The sequence below is a fragment of the Oncorhynchus keta genome, chromosome 10 (assembly GCF_023373465.1).
Source record: "Oncorhynchus keta strain PuntledgeMale-10-30-2019 chromosome 10, Oket_V2, whole genome shotgun sequence".
Lineage (NCBI taxonomy): Eukaryota > Metazoa > Chordata > Actinopteri > Salmoniformes > Salmonidae > Oncorhynchus > Oncorhynchus keta.
The window spans coordinates 54,381,594-54,403,560 of NC_068430.1; the positions used below are offsets into that span (position 1 = coordinate 54,381,594).

Below are 21,967 nucleotides of genomic sequence, written 5' to 3' on the forward strand. Positions count from 1 at the left end.
TGTTGAGGGCCAGCACACCGAAACAACTAAGCAAAAGGTGTTACAAAGCACTTCAGTGTAAAGTTTCAAAATGACATTTAAAAAAAAATGTAACCATGACATTTGCATTGTAACATTGTCGTAATTCTACTAGCAATTACATTAGAATAATTATTTTGGTGACAATGACATGAACATGAACATCAGCATGACATTTATGGGAGCATTATAATATGATTCGTAATATGATTAGAATCCAAAAGTAATGTGAAATGAACTATGACTTTACTGAAATATATACTGAACAAAAACATAAACGCTACATGTGAAGTGTTGGTCCCATGTTTCAGGAGCTGAAATCAAAAATCCAAGAAATGTTCCATATGCACAAAAAGCTTACTTCTCTCAAACCTTGCATAAAATATGTTGAATTTATACCTTTAAAACAATGTCAGGTCTTCAACGTCATATCCACTATCAGAAAAAATAGCTATCTGCTGGGAAGCACCTCCTACAGGAGAATTGATCTGTCCACAGCTATCCCGTTGGTCTCCTATCCAGGGTTTTAACCAAGCCCAGCCCTGCTATGATATTTGTCATTGACTGTTACCAATGTGCTATCGTGAGAATGATTGTTGAGAGGATCTCCACTTAAAAAAAACATATACTGTCGTAACCGGCCGCGACCTGGAGGTCCGTGGGGCGACGCACAATTGGCTTAGCGTCGTCCGGGTTAGGGAAGGCTTGGTCGGTAGGGATGTCCTTGTCTCATCACGCACCAGCGACTCCTGTGGCGGGCCGGGCGCAGTGCGCGCTAACCAAGGTTGCCAGGTGCACGGAGTACCCTCCGACACATTGGTGCGGCTGGCTTCCGGGTTGGATGCGCGCTGTGTTAAGAAGCAGTACGGCTGGTTGGGTTGTGTATCGGAGGACGCATGACTTTCAACCTTCGTCTCTCCCGAGCCCGTACGGGAGTTGTAGCGATGAGACAAGATAGTAGCTACTACAACAATTGGATACCACGAAACTGGGGAGAAAAAGGGGTAAAAAAACACAACAAAAAAACTATATAGATTAACTGTTGATATCAAAGACATTCTCAAGGGTAGGTTTAACAGAGTAAATTAAATGTGACCATACTTTATCACTCGTATACTATATAATCAATGGTGCTATTTAGGCTTAAGTAGCATTTGCAAAGTCATCAACAGACAATAAAATAGGCCTAGGGTTTCCAGCTCTGGCTGATTTCAAATGTAATGATATTTAATGATGTTGAATTGTATTTGGTTGGCAACGCAACCAAATATCATCATAAGAAGGATCTCCTTCTTGAATAGTTCAATCTTTGCCACTAACTTTAATTCTAGTTGTGTCGACAAATTATTTATTGATACTGGATTTAATTGTATGTTGGATTCATTTCTCCATCTCAACCAAAAATCACAATAAACAAAGTGGGTACGAGGACCCGGACCCGTCGCGCACCAATACAAAACAACACAACACTGAATAACAAACAATCTCTGACAAAGACATGAGGGGAGACAGAGGGTTAAATACACAACAGGTAATGAATGGGATTGAAACCAGGTGTGTAGGAAGACAATACAAAACCAATTTTAAATGAAAAATGGATCAATGATGGCTAGAAGACCGGTGACGTCGACCGCCGAGCACCGCCCCAACAAGGAGAGGCTTCGACTTCGGGAGAAGTCGTGACGAAATGAATAGGCCTAACACATCCATAGCCACATTTTGGGATTACTGTAACTACAGTCGTAGCCAAAAATACCCGCACCCTTGCACAAAGAAAATGCACCATTTCTTCCAGAAACATTTTGAAATGAATAAATATTTTGGTATCCACATATGTGTGTCTTTGGTTTGCAGATGAACAAAAACCCAAATCTGATGAATTTACTAAATGTTAGCTTATTCCACAAAGTATTCCTAAAATGGCCCAGACAATATTACTGGCATCTAGAAATAGTTAGAAATAATAAGATTTCAAGCAGGTGATTCTCCTTTACTTTGGAAATGAACTCAATTGTGGTGTGTTGTAGAAGCCTGCAATATAAAAATCACTCATTCAACCAGTTTGAATAAAGAAAATGACTCATTCCCCTGTTTTGTGTCACTGTGTGTACTGCAATGAGCATGGTCGAAAAGAAAGACAACTAGATAATTATCTGAGGAGGTCAGACACAAGATTGTAGCCAAGCATGGGCAATCTCAAGGTTACAAGTCCATCTCCAGAGATGCTGATGTTCCCGTTTTCACCAAAAACTGGATGGAAGATTGCAGCGAAGGATTATCTTAATGGTGGAGAAAGTTTTCACAGTTTCAACTACCAAGGCATTTTGGAGCGCAACGTCGGACCCGGTGTCAGAAAGCTGGGTCTCCGTCAAAGGTCATGGGTCTTCCAGCAGGACAATGACCCCAAACACACTTCAAAAAGACCCCAGGAATGGTTCAAGACTAAACGCTGGACTGTTCTGAATTGGCCAGCATTGAATCCCATTGAAAACTTGTGGAGGGATCTGAAAACAGCAGTTGGGAGAAGGCACCCTTCAAATCTGGGAGAACTGGAGAAGTTTGCACAAGAGGATTGGGCCAATCTGCCAGTACAGAGGTGCAGGAAGCTCAAGCGCTTGATTGCAGTTATTTTGACCAAAGGCTGTGCTACCAAATATTAAGTCTCGGGTGTCAATAATTTTGTCAATGCCATTTCTGTTTACTTTCTGATTGTAATGGATATATTAAGTTCTGAATTTAAAAAAGGTTCTGTAATTTTAACAGTGAAATAATGATTTTTGGAGACCAAATACTTGGTGCCAATTTGGTGCCAGTATACATTTCTTCTTAGTATTCTGTATTTTATTCTGTATTTTACACTTTCACTATCACTAGTTTCACCAAAGGTCCTTAAGTTCTGTTCATAAAAGGAACAGAACAATTAATCGGGTGGAGCTTCACATACCGTCCTTCGCTCTTGCTCAGTTCATAAATGAGTAGAACAATTCATTAGATGCGGATTCATCAAAGTCGTTCACCCCAGCTCATATATAATGACCCAGAATCTTTCAGACACGTTCACTATCCCTGCTTATATGAAATGATATGAAATAAATGCATGTTCAAAATAGCATGCATAGGTCGTCGCAGGTATGTGGAGATCTTCACAATTGCTGTAATAATCTGTGCAGACTATTCAACAACACTGATCACTTACACCACATATTTATATTGTAATGTCAACTGCAATCCAGGTCATTTCATTCTGCTATTAAATGAAGTACAGTACAGTGATAGCACATTAATATTTTGTAGAAATAAGCAAAATATCTGACATTGTTTTCCCATTTCAACTTTGCGGTGCTTTTAAATGGTTGAAAGCTCAGGCATAGACATTTAGGTGACAACTAAACCAAAAATCAGACATTGTTTTTCTGTTGGCATTTGGTTGTGCTTTTAGATGGTTGAAAGCATAGTGATAACGCATTGGAAATCTAACTAACTTTTCACTGTCTTTTTGAGTGAGTGAATATACAGTAGGTTGTAGTCTCATTGATCAACGTGTTGTGTCTTTACTCTGGATTAAATTACATATGACATGTTATTTCATCAAATCAATTCTCTGTAATTAATATTACCTGATTAAACTAATCATGTAAATGTAATTAACTAGAAAGTCGGGGCACCAAGGAAGAATGTTTATAGAGCTGTTGTCTTCCGAATAAACTCTTAAAGATCTGGTCATCTTTTATTTCAATAGCAGTCAATTATTAATCATCATCTTATTCAGTCTCATCTGAACGTCGTACAATTCTTGGTTATCTTCATGAACCCAGGCTAACAAGTTGAATCAGCAATACAAAATTTGGTTGAATTATTTATTTACTAAATACCTAAATAATCACACAGAATTACATGTACACAGGATGGATCAGACATTGATTACTAATTATGTCATAAAAGAAAACATCCCTAGCGGACGAAACCAATATGACTGATGGTTACACAAGGAAAGAGCTTTAGAATGAAAGAACGGGAAGACTGATGAACAAAAGGATTGGGTCTCTATCGGACCTTGAGAAGCAATGCTATCGTAAATGCAGATTCTTATGCATTCTAAGTAACCGCCCATTCAGAAAAGGAAAATGCAAGAAATATATTTACTCTGAGCTGCGCTTCGATAGATTGCTCGAAGATGGAAGGCTGGTTTGCCCAGCAGAGATCGCCCTTGTCCTTTGAAGAATGTTTCTGTGGTAGAATGGATACGCTGTATTGGCTATCCTTTCCTAGGCCATAAACGTTTACAGCTGCTGCTAATAACTCGACATCTAGGATGTATCACTTCTTTAGTGAATAAGAGTTCAACGTTTATACCAAGTTGACATACTAAGCTTGTGCTATATTCTGGCTGGTGTAGTCGAAATTCATCCTTCCAGAGTGGTGATCGTCACCTCCAGGTTGAAATTAGCCAATTTAAACTCATGGACACTAGTCCTCACATCATCGGGAACACAAGGTTGACTTTCCTCAACAGGCTTTTGTAGTGGGGTAGAGGAGGGTGTGTTTCATAGTTCTCAACCAATGTCTATTCATTTGGGCATGGCCACCGAGCAAGCATAGTTTACTTATGAAAACAATTCCCTCATTTAGAAGCTAAAATTACATTTAATCTTTTCACAAAAAAAATCATATTTAAATGTTTTACTTGCACAACAATTCCATGTGAATCTGTAGACTTTCCAAGATACAGTTTATGTTGTCCTATCATCAGATATAATGTCCTAGACAACACATGTTCTGACATAATATTCTTTAAGTACCAACGGATACTTTCAACTGGTTGGATTACCGAAAAATTGTTCCTTTCCCAACCTTTTGATGTTACCATACTCCCGCTATGTTAACGAAGGGCTTTCCAAGAGTCCATTCTGTAGAGTGGAGAGAGAAAATGGGGAAAGGTATTTATGGGGGTCATAAACCTCAACAACAGGGCAACGTTATGACAAAACATAGCTACCAATTATTACACAATTATCCACATTGAAATGATGTGGTGTGCCCAGAGGGAGGAGGTATCCCGGAGCGAAGAGGCTAGTAGTGCTTGCCAATTTGAGTTGCTTCTCACTAGGCAGCAGTTGCGTCCCCCACCTGGCAGCTGTATCACATGCCGCCGGTGGTAGCTAACTTGGATAATTTGTTCCATCCCACTTGATTTGATTTTGAGAAGGGTAGCAGCCTACACGAGAAATAACTTGTAATATTGGTATAAACCATCTGGATGTCATCATGATACAGTCTACTGCTCAATGGAGAGAGTTTAACTTTGTTATTTGGTATTTTATTATGATCCCCATTTAGCTGTTGCAAAAGCAGCAGCTACTCTTCCTGGGGTCCACAAAACACGAAACATGACATAATACAGAACATCAATAGACAAGAACAGCTCAAGACAGAACTACATACCGGCTTTGCGATTTGCTAGCTTTATTGTAGTGACTATGGCATTAACTTCTACATTTTTGTAAATACAAATTGGGCAACTTTGATCAAAATTGAATGATTCTGAACAAGCTCATTAAATCTTAACTGACATGCAAGTTACCCAGACAGCTTTAGCCACAGATGTAGGATCTTCATTTGATCACTCTTTTATTGCTGAGAATTTTCCTGCCAAGCAGGAAATGCAAACTTGTAGTCTATTTGAGTTTTAAAAAGGCTTCTAAATAATGTAATTTCCACTTAAAAATTTCAGACATGATTTTCTGTAACAAAAAATGTATCAACCCCTACAAAAATGTAAATGTATTATAATCCACATAATAATTCACATTCCTGTTGCTGCAGGATTGTTTTCCTGCTGTAGCAAACTGGCTCAAATTAAGATCCTACATCAGTAGCTAGCTAGCTAAATATGTTAGCATCATTATGAAAAGCTAACACTAATTAGCTAGCTAAAGGAGAGTTTGGCAGGTCCAATCGAGGAATTCCCTCTGGTGGCTAATCTACTTGTTCATGATGTGTTCAATAACTTTAGATCAGTTATAACTAGATCAATTTCCTGATTTGATAACATCATATTTTGATAATGTACTATGACTGCTGCAGCTAGTTAGCTAGTTACCTCTTGCAGCAGTGAAATGCGATATTCACATGACTAGATCGTCCCTATGTCAAAACGATGCTTTTCCCTGATCCCACAAGCTTTTTCCTGATCCCCAAACGACGGCGACGGCCAATCCCTAAGCTACGTAGTGCCGATATACAGTACCAGTCAAAAGTTTAGACACACCTACTCATTCAAGGGTTTTTCTTTATTTTGACTATTTTCTACATTGTAGAATAATAGTGAATACATCAAATCTCTGAAATAACAAGTAACCAAAAAAAGAGTTAAACAAATCTAATCATATTTGAGATTCTTCAAATAGCTGATAGCTGTGCACACTCTTGGCATTCTCTGAACCAGCTTCATGAGGAATGCTATACCAACAGTCTTGAAGGAGTTCCCACATATGCTAAGCACTTGTTGGCTGCTTTTCCTTCACTCTGCGGTCCAACTCATCCCAACCCATCTCAATTGGGTTGAGGTCAGGTGATTTTGGAGCCCAGGTCATCTGATGCAGCTTTCCATCACTCTCCTTCTTGGTCAAATAACCCTTACACAGGCTGGAGGTGTGTTGGGTCATTGTCCTGTTGAAAAACAAATTATATTCCCACTAAGCCCAAGCCAGATGGGATGGCATATCGCTGCAGAATGCTGTGGTAGCCATGCTGGTTAAGTGTGCCTTGAATTCTAAATAAATCACAGACAGTGTCCCCAGCAAAGCACCCCCACACCATCACAACTCCTCCTCCATGGTTCACCTTGGGAACCACACATGCGGAGATCATCCATTCACCTACTCTACGGTTGGAAGACATGGTTCTTGGAACCATAAATCTCAAATGTTGACTCATCAGACCAATGAACAGATTCCCAACAGTCTAATGTCCATTGCTCGTGTTTCTTGTCCCAAGAAAGTCTCTTCTTCTTATTGGTGTCCTTTAGAAGGGTTTTCTTTTCAGCAAATCGACCATGAAGGCCTGATTGACACAGTCTCTGAGCAGTTGATGTTAAGATGTGTATGCTATTTGAACTCTGTGAAGCATTTGTTTGGGCTGCAATCTGAGGTGCAGTTAACATTAATTAACTTATTCTCTGCAGCAGAGGTAACTCTGGGTCTTCCTTTCCAGAATGAGAGCTAGGTTCATCATAGCTCTTGATGGTTTTTGCAACTGCACTTGAAGAAACTTTCAAAGTTCTTTTGACATTCTCCAGATTGACTGACCTTCATGTCTTAAAGTAATGATGGACTGTCATTTCTCTTTGCTTATTTGAGCTGTTCTTGCCATAATATGGACTTGGTCTTTTACGAAATAGGGCAATATTCTGTGTACCACCCCTATCTTGTCACAACAGAACTGGTTGGCTCAAACACATTAAAAAGGAAAGAAATTCCACAAATTAACTTTTAACAAGGTACACCTGGTAACTGAAATGCATTACAGGTGACCACCTCATGAAGCTGGTTGAGAGAATGCCAAGAATGTGCAAAGCTGTCATCAAGGCAAAGGGTGGCTACTTTGAAGAATCTCAAATATAAAATATATTTAGATTAGTTTAACACTGTTTGGGTTACAACATGATTCCATATGTTTTATTTTAGAGTTTTGATGTCTTCACTATCATTCTACAATGTAGAAAATAGTAAAAATAAAGAAAGCCCTTCAAACTTTTGACTGGTACTGTATGAGTGCTTATATAGGAAGTGGCTTTAATGAGCCAATGGGTGTTCTTACCGGAAGAGTTTTGACGCTGACTGTACAGACAGGAGACAGATAATGTTTCACGAACCTCCACCATTAAAACAGTGTCTGTGTATGTCACAATTAAAGATTGTGTGACCACTGCGCTCAGAACAGGTCTGCCAAACAAAATGTAACAGAATTAATCAATTGTGTTGCTGGTCCTCAATAAATGTACTTTTGGGAACAGTCAGATTGTTTGCTGGATTATTTATGTTCTCATGTCTTGATTGATTTACCCAGACAATGTGAAAATAAAATACTTAGCAACTCTTGGAGGAAAAATGGACGTTGACTTCACAAACACTTTATTATTTGTCTTTTTTTCTCTCCGATGCATCTGAGCTTTCTCTCTCCCTCTCTCCGTCTCTCTTGTACATGGTTTCCCACAGAACTCCAACAGTGAGAACCCAAACTGTGTGGGTATCGAGGGAGTGTTGGAGGCCTACTTCCAGAGTCTCCGAACTGTTCAGCTCTACGGGCCCACCAACTTTGCTCCTGTCATTAACCAGGTGGCACGGTGAGAGAATGACAGCGCACACACACACACACACACACACACACACACACACACACACACACACACACACACACACACACACACACACACACACACACACACACACACAACACACACACACACACACACACACACACACACACACACACACACACACACACACACACACACAGTGCATTAATAAAGTATTCAGACGCCTTGATTTTTTCCACATTTTGTTACGTTAGTCTTATTAGAAAATGTATTAAATAGTTTTTTCCCCTCATCAATCTACACACAATAACCCATAATGACAAAGCAAAAACTGTTTTATTATATTTTAGCAAATGTATAAAAAAAACTACAAATATGACATTTACATAAGTATTAAGACCCTTTAATTAGTAATTTGTTGAAGCACCTTTGTTATCGATTATAACCTCGAATCTTCTTGGGTATGACGCTACAAGCTTGGCACACCTGTATTTGGGGAGTTTCTCCCATTCTCCTCTACAGATCCTCTCAAGCTTTGTCAGGTTGGATGGGGAGTGTTGCTGCACAGCTATTTTCAGGTCTCTCCTGAGATGTTCGATCGGGTTCAAGTCCGGGATCTGGCTGGGCCACTTAAGGACATTCAGAGACTTATCCCCCTAGCCACTCCTGCATTGTCTTGGCTGTGTGCTTAGGGTCATTGTCCAGTTGGAAGGTGAACCTTCACCCAGGCTGAGGTTCTAAGCACTCTGGAGCAGGTTTTCTTCAATGATCTCTCTTTACTTTGCTTTGTTCATCTTTCCCTCGATCCTGACTAGTCTCCCAGTCCCCACAGCACCACCATGCCACCACCATGATTCACCATGGGGATGGTGCCAGGTTCTCTCCAGACGTGACGCTTGGCATTCAAGCCAAAGAGTTCAATCTTGGTTTCATCAGACCAGAGAATCTTGTTTCTCATTGCCTGAGAGTCCAAGCGGGCTGTCATGTGCCTTTTACTGAGGAGTGGCTTCCGTCTGGCCATACTACCATAAAGGCCTGATTGGTGGAGTGCTGCAGAGATGGGTGTCCTTCTGGAAGGTTCTCCCCTCTCCACAGATGAACTCTGGAGCTCTTTCAGAGTGACCATTGGGTTCTTGGTCACCTCCCTGACCAAGGCCCTTCTCCCCCGATTGCTCAGTTTGGCCAGGCCGGCCAGCTCTAGGAAGAGTCTTGGTGGTTCCAAACTTCTTCCATTTAAGAATGATGGAGGCCACTGTGTTCTTGGGGTCCTTCAATGCTGCAGAAATGTTTTGGTACCGTTCCCCAGATCTGTGCCTCGGCACAATCGTGTCTCGGAGCTCTACGGACAGTTCGTTCAACCTCCTATGGCTTGGTTTTTGCTCTAACATGCACTGTCAACTGTGGGACCTTAAAAAGACAGGTGTGTGCCTTTCCAAATCATGTCCAATCAATTGAATTTACCACAGGTGGACTCCAATCAAGTTGTAGAAATATCTCAAGGATCACTGACAACAATGAGACAGCCTATAGGGAGGAGGTCAGAGACCTGGCAGTGTGGTGCCAGGAAAACAACCTCTCCCCCAACGTGATCAAGATAAAGGATAACTGTGGAATACAGAAAAAGGAGGACCGAGCACGCCCCATTCTCATCGATGGGGCTGTAGTGGAGCAGGTAGAGAGTGGACACCAAGTTCCTTGGTCTCCACATCACCAACAAACTATCATGGTCCAAACACACCAAGATAGTCGTGAAGAGGGCACGACAACGCCTATTCCCTCTCAGGAGACTAAAAAGATTTGTCATGGGTCCTCAGATCCTCAAAAGGTTAAAAGGTTCTACAGCTGCACCATCGAGAGCGTTGCATCACCGCCTGGTTTGGCAACGACTCGGCCTCCGACCGCAAGGCACTACAGAGAGTAGTGCGTGCAGCCCAGTACATTCACTGAGGCCAAGCTTCCTGACATCCATTTTTGTACGCTGCAGCTACTCTCTGTTTTTTATCCATGCATAGTCACTTTACCTCTACCTATATGTACATATTTCCTCAATTACCTCGACTAACGGGTGCCCCCTCACATTCACTCTGTACCGGTACCCCTTGTATATTGCTTCTTGTTATTTTACTCCTGAATTATTAGTTGTTGTTTTTTCTTCTTTTTTTTCTTTTATTTATTCATATTTTACTTCAGTTTATTTTTGAAAATACTTTCTTAACTGCAGTGTTGAAGTTCTTGACATAAATCGGTACGCCTGGTACCTACTACCATACCCCGTTCAAAGGCTCTTACATGTAAATATTTTGTCTTGCCCATTCCCCCTCTGAAGGCCACACATACACAATCCATGTCTCAGTTGTCAGTTCCCTTCATCTACGCTGATTGAAGTGGATTTAACAAGTGTCATCAATAATGGATGATAGCTTTCACCTGGATTCACCTGGTCAGTCTATGTCATGGAAAGAGCAGATGTTCTTAATGTTTGTGTATACTCAGTGTTTTGACTTGCTTGAAACGATACGAGAGTCACATATACTGTATGCAAATACATACTGTATGCAAACACACAAACTCTCTTACCCTCCACCCCCCACCACACACACACACACACACACACCTCTCCTCTCCTCTGCAGTATTCCACCCTTAGGCTGCCCTAGCCCTCATGAGTTACTCTGACATGTTCTCCCCTGAGCTGTCTCTGTCTCTATCGCACTCCTTCTCACTCTGACAGACTGACGGCCTAGCTTAGCTGCTCTCCCTTGCCTCCGTGTGCTCTATTTCTGTTTGTTTTCCATCTCCAAAGGTTCCACATAACTGCAAAACTCTTAATAATTGGCTTAGCTGGGGCCTTGTGACCATTACAACTTGTCAGGAGTTGTGTTGCTGAATGTTGTATAGGACACTGTAGTACTAGAGAAGGCCATGTAGTTCATATAAACATAATTCATTATATGGTTTAATAGTTGTAGTATTAGAAAGGAATAGTAGATGTGCCATTGTGTCAGGACCCGGTTACGAACCCGGGTCTCCAGAGTGAGAAACGGTCACTTAACCAACTGAGCCACGAATAGTCGGCAGAACCCAGAAGATGAGGCAGACACAGCAGTACTTGAGACGGTGTATTTAATGAAGTAAAAAGTGAAGTTCTTCAGGAAAACATGTAACTCCACAACCTCAAAAGGAATTCCTCAAGAACAAAGGTAATCCTCCAAGACAAAAAAGGTAAATCCACAAGGTGGAAGGTAAAGCACAAAAAGCCTCAAAGGATACTCAAAAACAAACAAACAAACAAGAACAAAAAACAGAATTCCACAAGAGAGTCCACCGGGATCAACAAGAATTCACAGAGTACTAGGGCTGGGTGCTAACATACAAACACAGAGCAAAGAACTGAGGAAAACAAAGGGTTTAAATACAATCAGGGGAAACGAGGCACAGGTGCAAATAATAATGGGGATCAAGGGAAAACAAAAGGTCAAAAGGCACAATGGGGGCATCTAGTGACCAAAAACCGGAACAACCCTGGCCAAAACCTGACACCATTGTGTGAGTGTTTTACTGGTATTCTGGTGTTATAAAGGTGTCCCTGGATACTTTCCATAGAAATAAGCAGAGCATAGAATATGAATTATAGAAGAACTTGTGATCTTGGTATTTTCCAGGAAGGAGGAAAGACTCTCCCTAAATGGGCTGCTTAAGGTCTTGTAGTGGAAAAACGAGAGAAGGTGAAACTCACGACTAGCGACTTGCAGGTACCGAGACCCAGCGTGATGACTCAATCGCGTTTTATGAAACTGTTCTGATGGATGACCGCATATTTGCATCTCACAGGAGAAACACACCTTATCCTCTGAGACGAGAAGTTCCCAGCAAAGTCCTGGGGTCACTGACGCAAGAAGAGGTGTGAAAACTGATGAAAACTTTCATCGTCTAAATGAATGTTACTGTTAATTCAATTGTCGTGTTTGGTTTGTAAGTGCTATGGATTTATTGTGACAGGGAAACTGTTATAATGTTTGTCGGACGGCCGGTCAATTAAAAGAGGGAGTGACACAGGGGTGCCCAGGGCCTGCATTTATTCACATACAGTAATAGTGAAGTCAGATTGATGAATGCAGTTTAAACAGAATTTTCATTCAACTACATAATGGTGACCACTCATTGTCAGTCGATGGGGATTTCCCCCAATCTACAGTCTCATACCTCCCACCTTAGTAAAAAATACAAATTTTCTCACAACTAAATCCCCCAAAATGTTGTATGTATTTCATGAAACACATTTTCTAATGGCCCTGTTATGTACTTCCTGTTTATTCTTTGTGTACCAAACACCTGCTCTTTCCATGACATAGACTGACAAGGTGAATCCAGGTGAAAGCTATGATCTCTTATTGATGTCACCTGTCATATAAGTGTTGCGTGGTCTAGACTGTTGTCATGAAAGTGTTGCGTGGTCTAGACTGTTGTCATGAAAGTGTTGCGTTGTCTAGGCTGTTGTCATAGAAGTGTTGCGTGGTCTAGACTGTTGTCGTAGAATTGTTGCGTTGTCTAGACTTTTGTCGTAGAAGTGTTGTCTAGACTGTTGTCATAGAAGTGTTGTGTTGTCTAGGCTGTTGTCATAGAAGTGTTGCGTTGTCTAGACTGTTGACATAGAAGTGTTGCGTTTTCTGGACTGTTGTCTTAGAAGTGTTGCGTTGTCCAGACTGTTGTCGTAGAATTGTTGCGTTGTCTAGACTGTTGTCGTAGATGTGTTGTCTAGACTGTTGTCATAGAAGTGTTGCGTTGTCTAGACTGTTGTCGTAGAAGTGTTGTGTTGTCTAGACTGTTGACATAGAAGTGTTGTGTTTTCTAGACTGTTGTCGTAGAAGTGTTGTGTTGTCTAGACTGTTGACATAGAAGTGTTGCGTTTTCTAGACTGTTGTCGTAGAATTGTTGCGTTGTCTAGACTGTTGTCGTAGAAGTGTTGTGTTGTCTACACTGTTGACATAGAAGTGTTGCGTTTTCTAGACTGTTGTCGTAGAAGTGTTGCGTTGTCTAAACTGTTGACATAGAAGTGTATTTTAGGGTGGGGGTGCAACTCAATATTAGGAAGGTGTTCCTAATGTTTGGTATACTGAGTGTATATAAGTATGGCAATATACTTTCCAGTGAATGCGGCATCTCTTTTGCATAACTTAATAGAGTGGGGTGCTGTGGCTCGACTGTGGATGCAAGAACTTCATGAATTCTCTTTCAATATGGTGCTATATTAGCATAATGATGATGATGATATAGCTGATGATTAGCACCTGTTTGAGGAAATGAGATTAATAATATAATTTCTCTTTCACATATTGTCTCTGTCTCTCTTTCTTTCTCTTATTCCTTTATTATTGGCTATTATTGGCTATTATGTATTATCTCATTTTTGTCCTTTAGCCCTCATCTTGCGTTGTCACATTTCCGTTCATCTCCTTTCCTACTCTCTCTCTCTCCCTCCTCTCTTTCTCACTTCCTTTCTTTCTCTCTTTCTGTCTCTCCTCTCCACCGTCCTCTCTCTCACCCTTTCTCAAAAGTCTCTCTCCATTCCACTCATTATGCTTTGTCATCCTCCTCCTCCACCCTCGTTTGGCTCATCCTCCACCCCGGTTTGGTCCATGCGGCTGCTTGTGGGACAGAGATGGTGATGATGAGGAGGAGGAAGGCTCTCCAGTCATGTGGATGTGCCCACATGTGAGGTGTGGGGGTGAATCAAGCCGCTCTCTGGGCTCCTTTACCTAATATAACTCCTCACAGCAGCAGGGACTGGAGTAATAACTACCACATCACACCTTGAGTGGAGTTAGAAACAAGAGGGGAAATATTGGTTCTCTAACAACACCCACCTCTCCCATCCAGTGGTTCCAGAAATGGGGCTACATGTATTGTAGTGAAAGGCCCACAATCTTTCTTCCTGTGCATGTCAGCTGATTCAACCATTCTCCAATGCGTTCCTGACTTGTCCTTTATTTCACTTGTAATGTTGATATACTATGTAGAATGTAAGTTAATAGATGATTTTGTCTGTGTGTGTTTGAGAGAGAGAGAGAGAGAGACTGACAAATGCATACATACAGAGATAGTGAGAGACAGACGGACAAGACGGACGGACGTAAGAGAGAGAAGGAGAGAGACTTTCACACACTAGTGAGAGAGAACTAGACACAGACAGATAGAGAGGATGGGATATTACCCGACAGAGAGAGAGGTGCCATTTACCCTTCACACTTTTCCTCTTCCCCCTCCATCCAGACGGTGAGAGTGAGCCAATCAGGCAGTGAGCCAGCGGGTCTCCGTCCAATCAAACAGTCAGCCAGCGGGTTTTGTCCGCCCTGCGGAGTCATACCATTAGCTACCATCTCTGTCCCACAAGCAGACGCACTAGCCAACCGGCTCAGACACAAACACGACAGCTACAACTTCTATGTCAACAGTCTAGACAACGGAACACACTTCTATGTCAACAGTCTAGACAACGGAACACACTTCTATGTCAACAGTCTAAACAACGCAACAAGTCTATGTCATCAGTCTAGACAACAGAATAGTAATGTAGTGGTAATAACGGACTACCTGGGAATATTACATCTGCCAATCGAGCACAGTTTAGTGTAATGGTATTCAAAAAGGTGTAAGTGTATGCTATATTACTACAGAAGACCAGGAGAAAGTTTCCCTCTACATGTGCATTCACGCACACACGCACACAGCCAAAAAAGATGGACCCGTACTGGAATGGATACACACCTACTCATTCAAGGGTTTTTCTTTATTTTCTTTGTATTTTCTATATCTTACACTATGAAATAACACACATGGAATCATGTATTAACCAAAAAACAAATCAAAATATATTTTCTATTTGAGGTTCTTCAAAGTAGCCACCCTTTGCCTTGATGACAGCTTTGCACAATCTTGGCATTCTCTTAACCAGCTTCATGAGGTCGTCACCTGGAATGCATTTCAATTAACAGGTGTGCCTTGTTTAAAGTTAATTTGTGGAATTTCTTTCCTTCTTAATGTGTTTGAGCCAACCAGTTCTGTTGTGACAACTTAGGGGTGATATAGATAAAATGGCCATATTTGGTAAAAGACCAAGTCCATATTATGACAAGAACAGCTCAAATAAACTTAACATGGTACACAAACATCCGCACAATCGTGAAGAGGGCACGGCAGCGCCTTGTCCCCCTCAAGAGGCTGAGAGTTCTACCACTGCACCATCAAGGCCATCTTGACTGGCTGCATCCCCTTTTGGCATGGCAAATGCACCGCCCTTGACTGCAATGCGCTACACAGGGTGGTGCAGACAGTTAAGAACATAACTGAGGCAAAGCTCCCTGCCATCCAGGACCTCTATATCAGGCGGTGTCAGAGGACGTGTAACGCAATTCGTCTTCCTCTGACGAGGAGTATGACAGATCGGACCAATGTGCAGCGTGGTAAGTGTTCGTCATTTTTAATTAAAAGACACTGAACACAAAAATAACAAAGTGAAAGACGAAAACGAAACAGTCCTGTATGGTGAAGACACAGAAAACAGAAACAATCACCCACAACTAAAATGGGGTAAACAGGCTACCTAAGTATGATTCTCAATCAGAGATAACGAACGACACCTGCCTCTGATTGAGAACCATACCAGGCCAAACACAAAAACACAACATAGAAAAAAGAACATAGACTACCCAACCCAACTCACGCCCTGACCAAACTAACACAAAGACATAATAAAGGAACTAAGGTCAGAACGTGACAGGAAGGGCCGAAAAATTGCCAAAGCCCCCCAAGCCATGGACTGTTCCAAACGGTACGGCTCTCGGACCAACAGACTCCGAGACAGCTTCTACCCCCAAGCCATAAGACTGCCAAATAGTAAATTAATGGTACACACACTATCTGCAATGACTCTACCTTCCACTGACCCTACGCACACTCACTAGACTATATATACAAACCATGTACACCCTCACACACACACACACACACACACACACACACACACACACACACACACACACACACACACACACACACACACACACACACACACACACACACACACACACACACACACACACACACACACACACACACACACACACTGCATTGACACTCCCACACAAAACCCACACACATTCACATACATTACACACTCACACAACACACACACACGCATACCGACACAACACAAACACACATACATATTACACACGCACACTCACACACTTTTACACTCATCATTTGCCGCCGCTGCTCTGTTCTTTATTTAACTCGTATTATTATCTGTCCTGATGCCTAGTTACTTTACCCTGCCTTCATGTACATATCCACCTCAAGTACTTCGTACCTCTGCATATTGATCTGGCACTGGTAGTCCATGTACATAGCACCATTCTTGTGTATTTTATTTTATTCCTCTTGTGTTACTATTTTGGGAAGGGCGCACGTGACAAATACGATTTGGTTTGATTTGTGTTTCAACCTGTGCTGTGTGTTGCTCCGTGCAGGTGTGCTGAGGATGTGACTGACGGATCCCAGTACTTTGTGCTGTTGATGATCACAGACGGAGTCATCTCAGACATGGTGCAGACCAAGGAGGCTGTGGTCAATGTGAGTGTTCATCACAACTCAGTGATGTGTGTTGTTGACATTGGTGGGCCTTAAGTTTGTGTGTGTCCCAAAATGTGGCACGGGACGTCATAATGATATCATTTCCTGTGCGTGCATGTGTGTGTGTGTGTGTGTGTGTGTGTGTGTGTGTGTGTGTGTGTGTGTGTGTGTGTGTGTGTGTGTGTGTGTGCGTGTGTGTGATTTTTCTCCGCAGGCTGCCGCTCTGCCCATGTCTATCATCATAGTGGGAGTGGGTCCTGCTGAGTTTGATGGTAAGTGTCTGTCCGGTGGGGGGGGCTTTTAAATTGCATGGTGCTGACCCAGCTTCTGTTCTTCTCTCAATGCTAGGCTGTCAATGTGTCACTGTCTGTGAAGTGCACTAAAGATCAGCAGGGTAGGTGACAGAACAACTGCAATCTCCTTCAAAGACGTTTTAGGAACTGGTGAATCCCCTTCCTGCTCTCCCTTTCTTCCAAATGTATCTCCCCCTATCATAGATATACAGCAAGGACACCCACATCTGGTAGGGAGCGGTACAGGCTTTTGCTCCAGTCCTCTTCTACTCTTTTAACACATTCGATTTGATCCTGAAAAGCAGCTTGAGTACGGGTAGAACCAAAACCTGCACACCCAAATAGTTTTTTTTTTAGTTTGCCTAGGCCACCAGGTAGGCGGAGTTTGCTTATTTGACCCCATTCCATTGCTCCTAAAGTGCAAACTCCACCCAAAAGGTGAACCAGGTGAGGTAAATCAGTTGTATATATATGTGTACGTGTATGCATGTTTATATATACCCCAAAAATATATGGGAAATGATGCAGACAATTACATTGATGGAAGTAACAATCTATCTGCAATATTAAAGCTGATCCACCCTAAAAGAAAACGACTCCCAAAATTGAAAAACAAAAGGAATAAAAATAACAAAAGATCAATTTAAATTTAAAAATAAAAACAATTAAAAAACTTACTATTAGTTGCTCTCCAGGAAGAGGAATGTGTTGATTCCTTCCCCCTTCCCAAATAATCCTTAGCATTATTCTCATGTGGTAACAGGTCGTGACTCCTGTGTCATGTCTCTCGGTGGAGAGGAACTCAGAGTAAGTGAGTCCTAGGTCGTATTAAGTTGGGCAATGGAAAACGTTTTGCAATTGAACACGAAATTAGCAATAGACGGGTTGGTTGTTTAGCAACAAAACCAGCACGTGCGCAACTATGGGGCACAGACAGGGTTGGCTTAGATTGTTGACAACATTTAAACTATATTTAATCCTCAAATGTTTATTGCACAATGAGCACTTGTCTCAAAAACATTGTTACATTTGTTGGTTAGCTAGCTAGCGAATTTGAGACATTAACATGAAATCAGTCAAAACACCTCAAAACAAGACATGGTATCAATAACAAGATGAAACGAGCCACCTACGATTCCCCACATGGTATCTTCTTGTCACTGTTGCTATCTGACCATTCAGAATCATAAAAACGTGGCTTCCAGCCAACCCATCTATTCCCTCCCTGTTTCAGTCCATTTTTTTCCCATATGGTGCCGGATTAACACACCTGATATATCAGACTTCCACTGAGGCTTTGTTACCTGGGTCACCTAGCTTAAGCTCAGAAGGTTAACGGCAGAGCTGAATAATAATACCATGTGTGGGTAAACTCTGCACAAAACAATCCATTCATGCAAAGGATGTTTGCATTTTTTACTTCATTATCATGTTACTTACTCTTAGAAAAGAAGGTGCTACCTAGAACCATAAAGGGTTATTTATTTTGTCCCCATAGGAGAACCTTCTGAAAATATATATTTTTTGTTGGAACTCATTCACTTATACAATGTTCTACGTTAAACTCTTTCACCACTTAAATGTTCTAAGTAGATCCCTTTTCACCACAAAAGGGTTCTACCTGGAACCAAATAGGGTTCTCCTATGGGAAAAACAAGAAACCCATTTTTTCTAAGAGTTTACCTTGAGTCCCATTTCTGTTGCAATATGCAGCAGCAGAGAACTTGGTTTGAGTGATATCCTTCTCTGCCTACCATACTCATGTCAATCATTGGATAATGATGCAATTGCAGCTGTTGCACAATCTTGAAATAGCACACTATTCCCTATATATTCCCCATATTGGCCAATAGTCAGCCACAACTCGACAATGGCAAAACCAAGGAACGGGATTGTGGATGCTTCCTAAATTGCACCTTATTCCCTATTTACACAAAGGTGCTATCTAGAACCTAAAAATCTTCTTAGGCTGTCCCCATAGGAGAACCCTTTGACGAACCCTTTTTGGTTCCAGGTAGAACCCTATTGGGATCCATGTAGAACCCTTTCCCCAGAGGGTCCTACATGGAACCCAAAATAGTTCTACCTGGAACCAAAAGGATTCTACCTGGAACCAAAAAGTGTTTGCCTTTAGGGAAAATTAAAGAACCAACACTGGGACTCTTCCAAGTCAAGGTAAGCTTTTGGTTTTATTAATGTATCGCCTGTGTAACTGCTAAACTGTTTGCTGACTGTACACTATACTGCATTACTGTAGAGGGTTTACTAATGCGTTAGTTCTATTAGCTATGTTGACAATGATGTTAGCTAGCTAATATGGTGACAATGATGTAGGCTGTGTGTAGTGGTTAGCGGTTATGATACGAATGTTTGGCTTGGAAATGTTTTTTCACCTGGTCACAGACAGCTGATGTGTTGTCCACAAGCGAAGGGAAAATGTGAAAGAGGAGGAGAGCGTGTAAATGCGAGAGGGAATTACAATGAGTAAAGGTTTTTTTTCACCTTTATTTAACCAGGTAGGCTAGTTGAGAACAAGTTCTCATTTGCAACTGTGACTTGGCCGAGATAAAGCGTAGCAATTCGACACATACAACAACACAGAGTTACACATGTAATAAACAAAACATACAGTCAATAATACAGTAGAACAAAAGAAAACAAAAAGTCTATATACAGTGAGTGCAAATGAGGTAAGTTATAAGGAAATATATAGGCCATGGTGGCAAAGTATTTACAATATAGCAATTAAACACTGGAATGGTAGATCGGTAGAAGATGAATGTGCAGGTAGAGATACTGGGGTGCAAAGGAGCAAAATAAATACCAGCATGGGGATGAGGTAGGTAGATAGATGGGCTGTTTACAGATAGGCTAAGTACAGGTGCAGTGGTCTGTAAAATGCTCTGACAGCTGGTGCTTAAAGTTAGTGAGGGAGATGAGTCTCCAGCTTCAGAGATTTTTGCAATTCGTTCCAGTCATGGGCAGCAGAGAACTGGAAGGAAAGACGACCAAAGGAAGAATTGGCTTTGGGGGTGACCAGTGAGATATACCTGCTGGAGCACGTGCTAGGAGTGGGTGCTGCTATGGTGACCAGTGAGCTGAGATGAGGCGAGGCTTTACCTAGCAGAGACTTGGGTTTGGCGACGAGTATGAAGCGAGGGCCTACCAACGAGAGCGTTCAGGTCGCAATGTTGGTTAGTGTATGGGGCTTTGGTGACAAAACTAATTGCACTGTGATAGACTGCAACCAGTTTGTTGAGTAGAGTGTTGGAGGCTATTTTATAGATGACATCACCGAAGTCGAGGATCGGTAGGATGGTCAGTTTTACGAGGGTATGTTTGGCAACATTAGTGAAGGATGCTTTGTTGCGATATAGGAAGCCCATTCTAGATTTAATTTTGGATTGGAGATGCTTAATGTGAGTCTGGAAGGAGAGTTTACAGTCTAACCAGACACCCAGGTATTTGTAGTTGTCCACGTATTCTAAGTCAGAGCCGTCCAGAGTAGTGATGCTGGACGGGCGAGCAGGTGCGGGCAGCGATTGATTGAAAAGCATGCATTTAGTTTTACTTGAGTTTAAGAGCAGTTGGAGGCCACGGGAAGGAGAGTTGTATGGCATTGAAGCTCGTCTGGAGGTTAGTTAACACAGTGTCCAAGGAGGGGCCAGAAGTACACAGAATGGTGTCGTCTGCGTAGAGGTGGATCAGAGATTCACCAGCAGCAAGAGCAACATCATTGATGTATACAGAAAAGCGAGTCGGCCCGAGAATTGAACCCTGTGGCACACCCATAGAGACTGTCAGAGGTCCAGACAACAGGCCCTCCGATTTGACACACTGAACTCTATCAGAGAAGTAGTTGGTAAACCAGGCGAGGCAATCATTTGAGAAACCAAGGCTGTCGAGTCTGCCAATAAGAATGTTGTGATTGACAGAGTCGAAAGCCTTGGCCAGGTCGATGAATACGGCTGCACATTAATGTCTCTTATCGATGACGGTTAGGATGTCGTTTAGAACGTTGAGCGTGGCTGAGGTGCACCCATGACCAGCTCTGAAAACAGATTGCATAGCGGAGAAGGTACGGTGGGATACAAAATGGTCAGTAATCTGTTTGTTAACTTTGCTTTCGAAGACCTTAGAAAGACAGGGTAGGATAGATATAGGTCTGTAGCAGTTTGGGTCTAGAGTGTCACCCCCTTTGAAGAGGGGGACAACTGCAGCAGCTTTCCAATCTTTGGGAATCTCAGACGATATGAAAGAGAGGTTGAACAGGCTAGTAATAAGGGTTGCAACCATTTTGGCAGATCATTTTAGAAAGAGAGGGTCCAGATCGTCTAGCCCAGCTGATTTGTAGGGGTCCAGATTTTGCAGCTCTTTCAGAACATTGGCTATCTGGATTTGGGTAAAGGATAAATGGTGGGGGCTTTGGCGGGTTGCTGTGGAGGGTGCCGGGCAGTTGACCGGGGTAGGGGTAGCCATGTGGAAAGCATGGCCAGCCGTAGAGAAATGCTTATTGAAATTCTCAATTATAGTGGATTTATCGGTGGTGACAATGTTTCCTAGCCTCAGAGCAGTGGGCAGCTGGGAGGAGGTGCTCTTATTCTCCATGGACTTTACAGTGTCCCAGAACTTTTTTGAGTTAGTACTACAGGATGCAAATTTCTGTTTGAAAAATCTTGCCTTAGCTTTTCTAACTGCCTGTGTATATT

General features: G+C 41.9%; 1 protein-coding gene across 1 annotated transcript in view; it reads left to right on the forward strand.

The window, feature by feature from the left end:
• The window catches only part of LOC118389549 (copine-9-like), a 178,797-nt gene that overhangs the window by 144,702 nt on the left and 12,128 nt on the right, over positions 1–21,967 (forward strand). Inside the window, exons 17-19 of the mRNA XM_052527298.1 lie at positions 8,235–8,362; positions 16,863–16,965; positions 17,180–17,237. Of these exons, the coding sequence (XP_052383258.1) occupies positions 8,235–8,362; positions 16,863–16,965; positions 17,180–17,237 (289 nt within the window). The remainder of the gene's footprint in view (positions 1–8,234; positions 8,363–16,862; positions 16,966–17,179; positions 17,238–21,967) is intronic.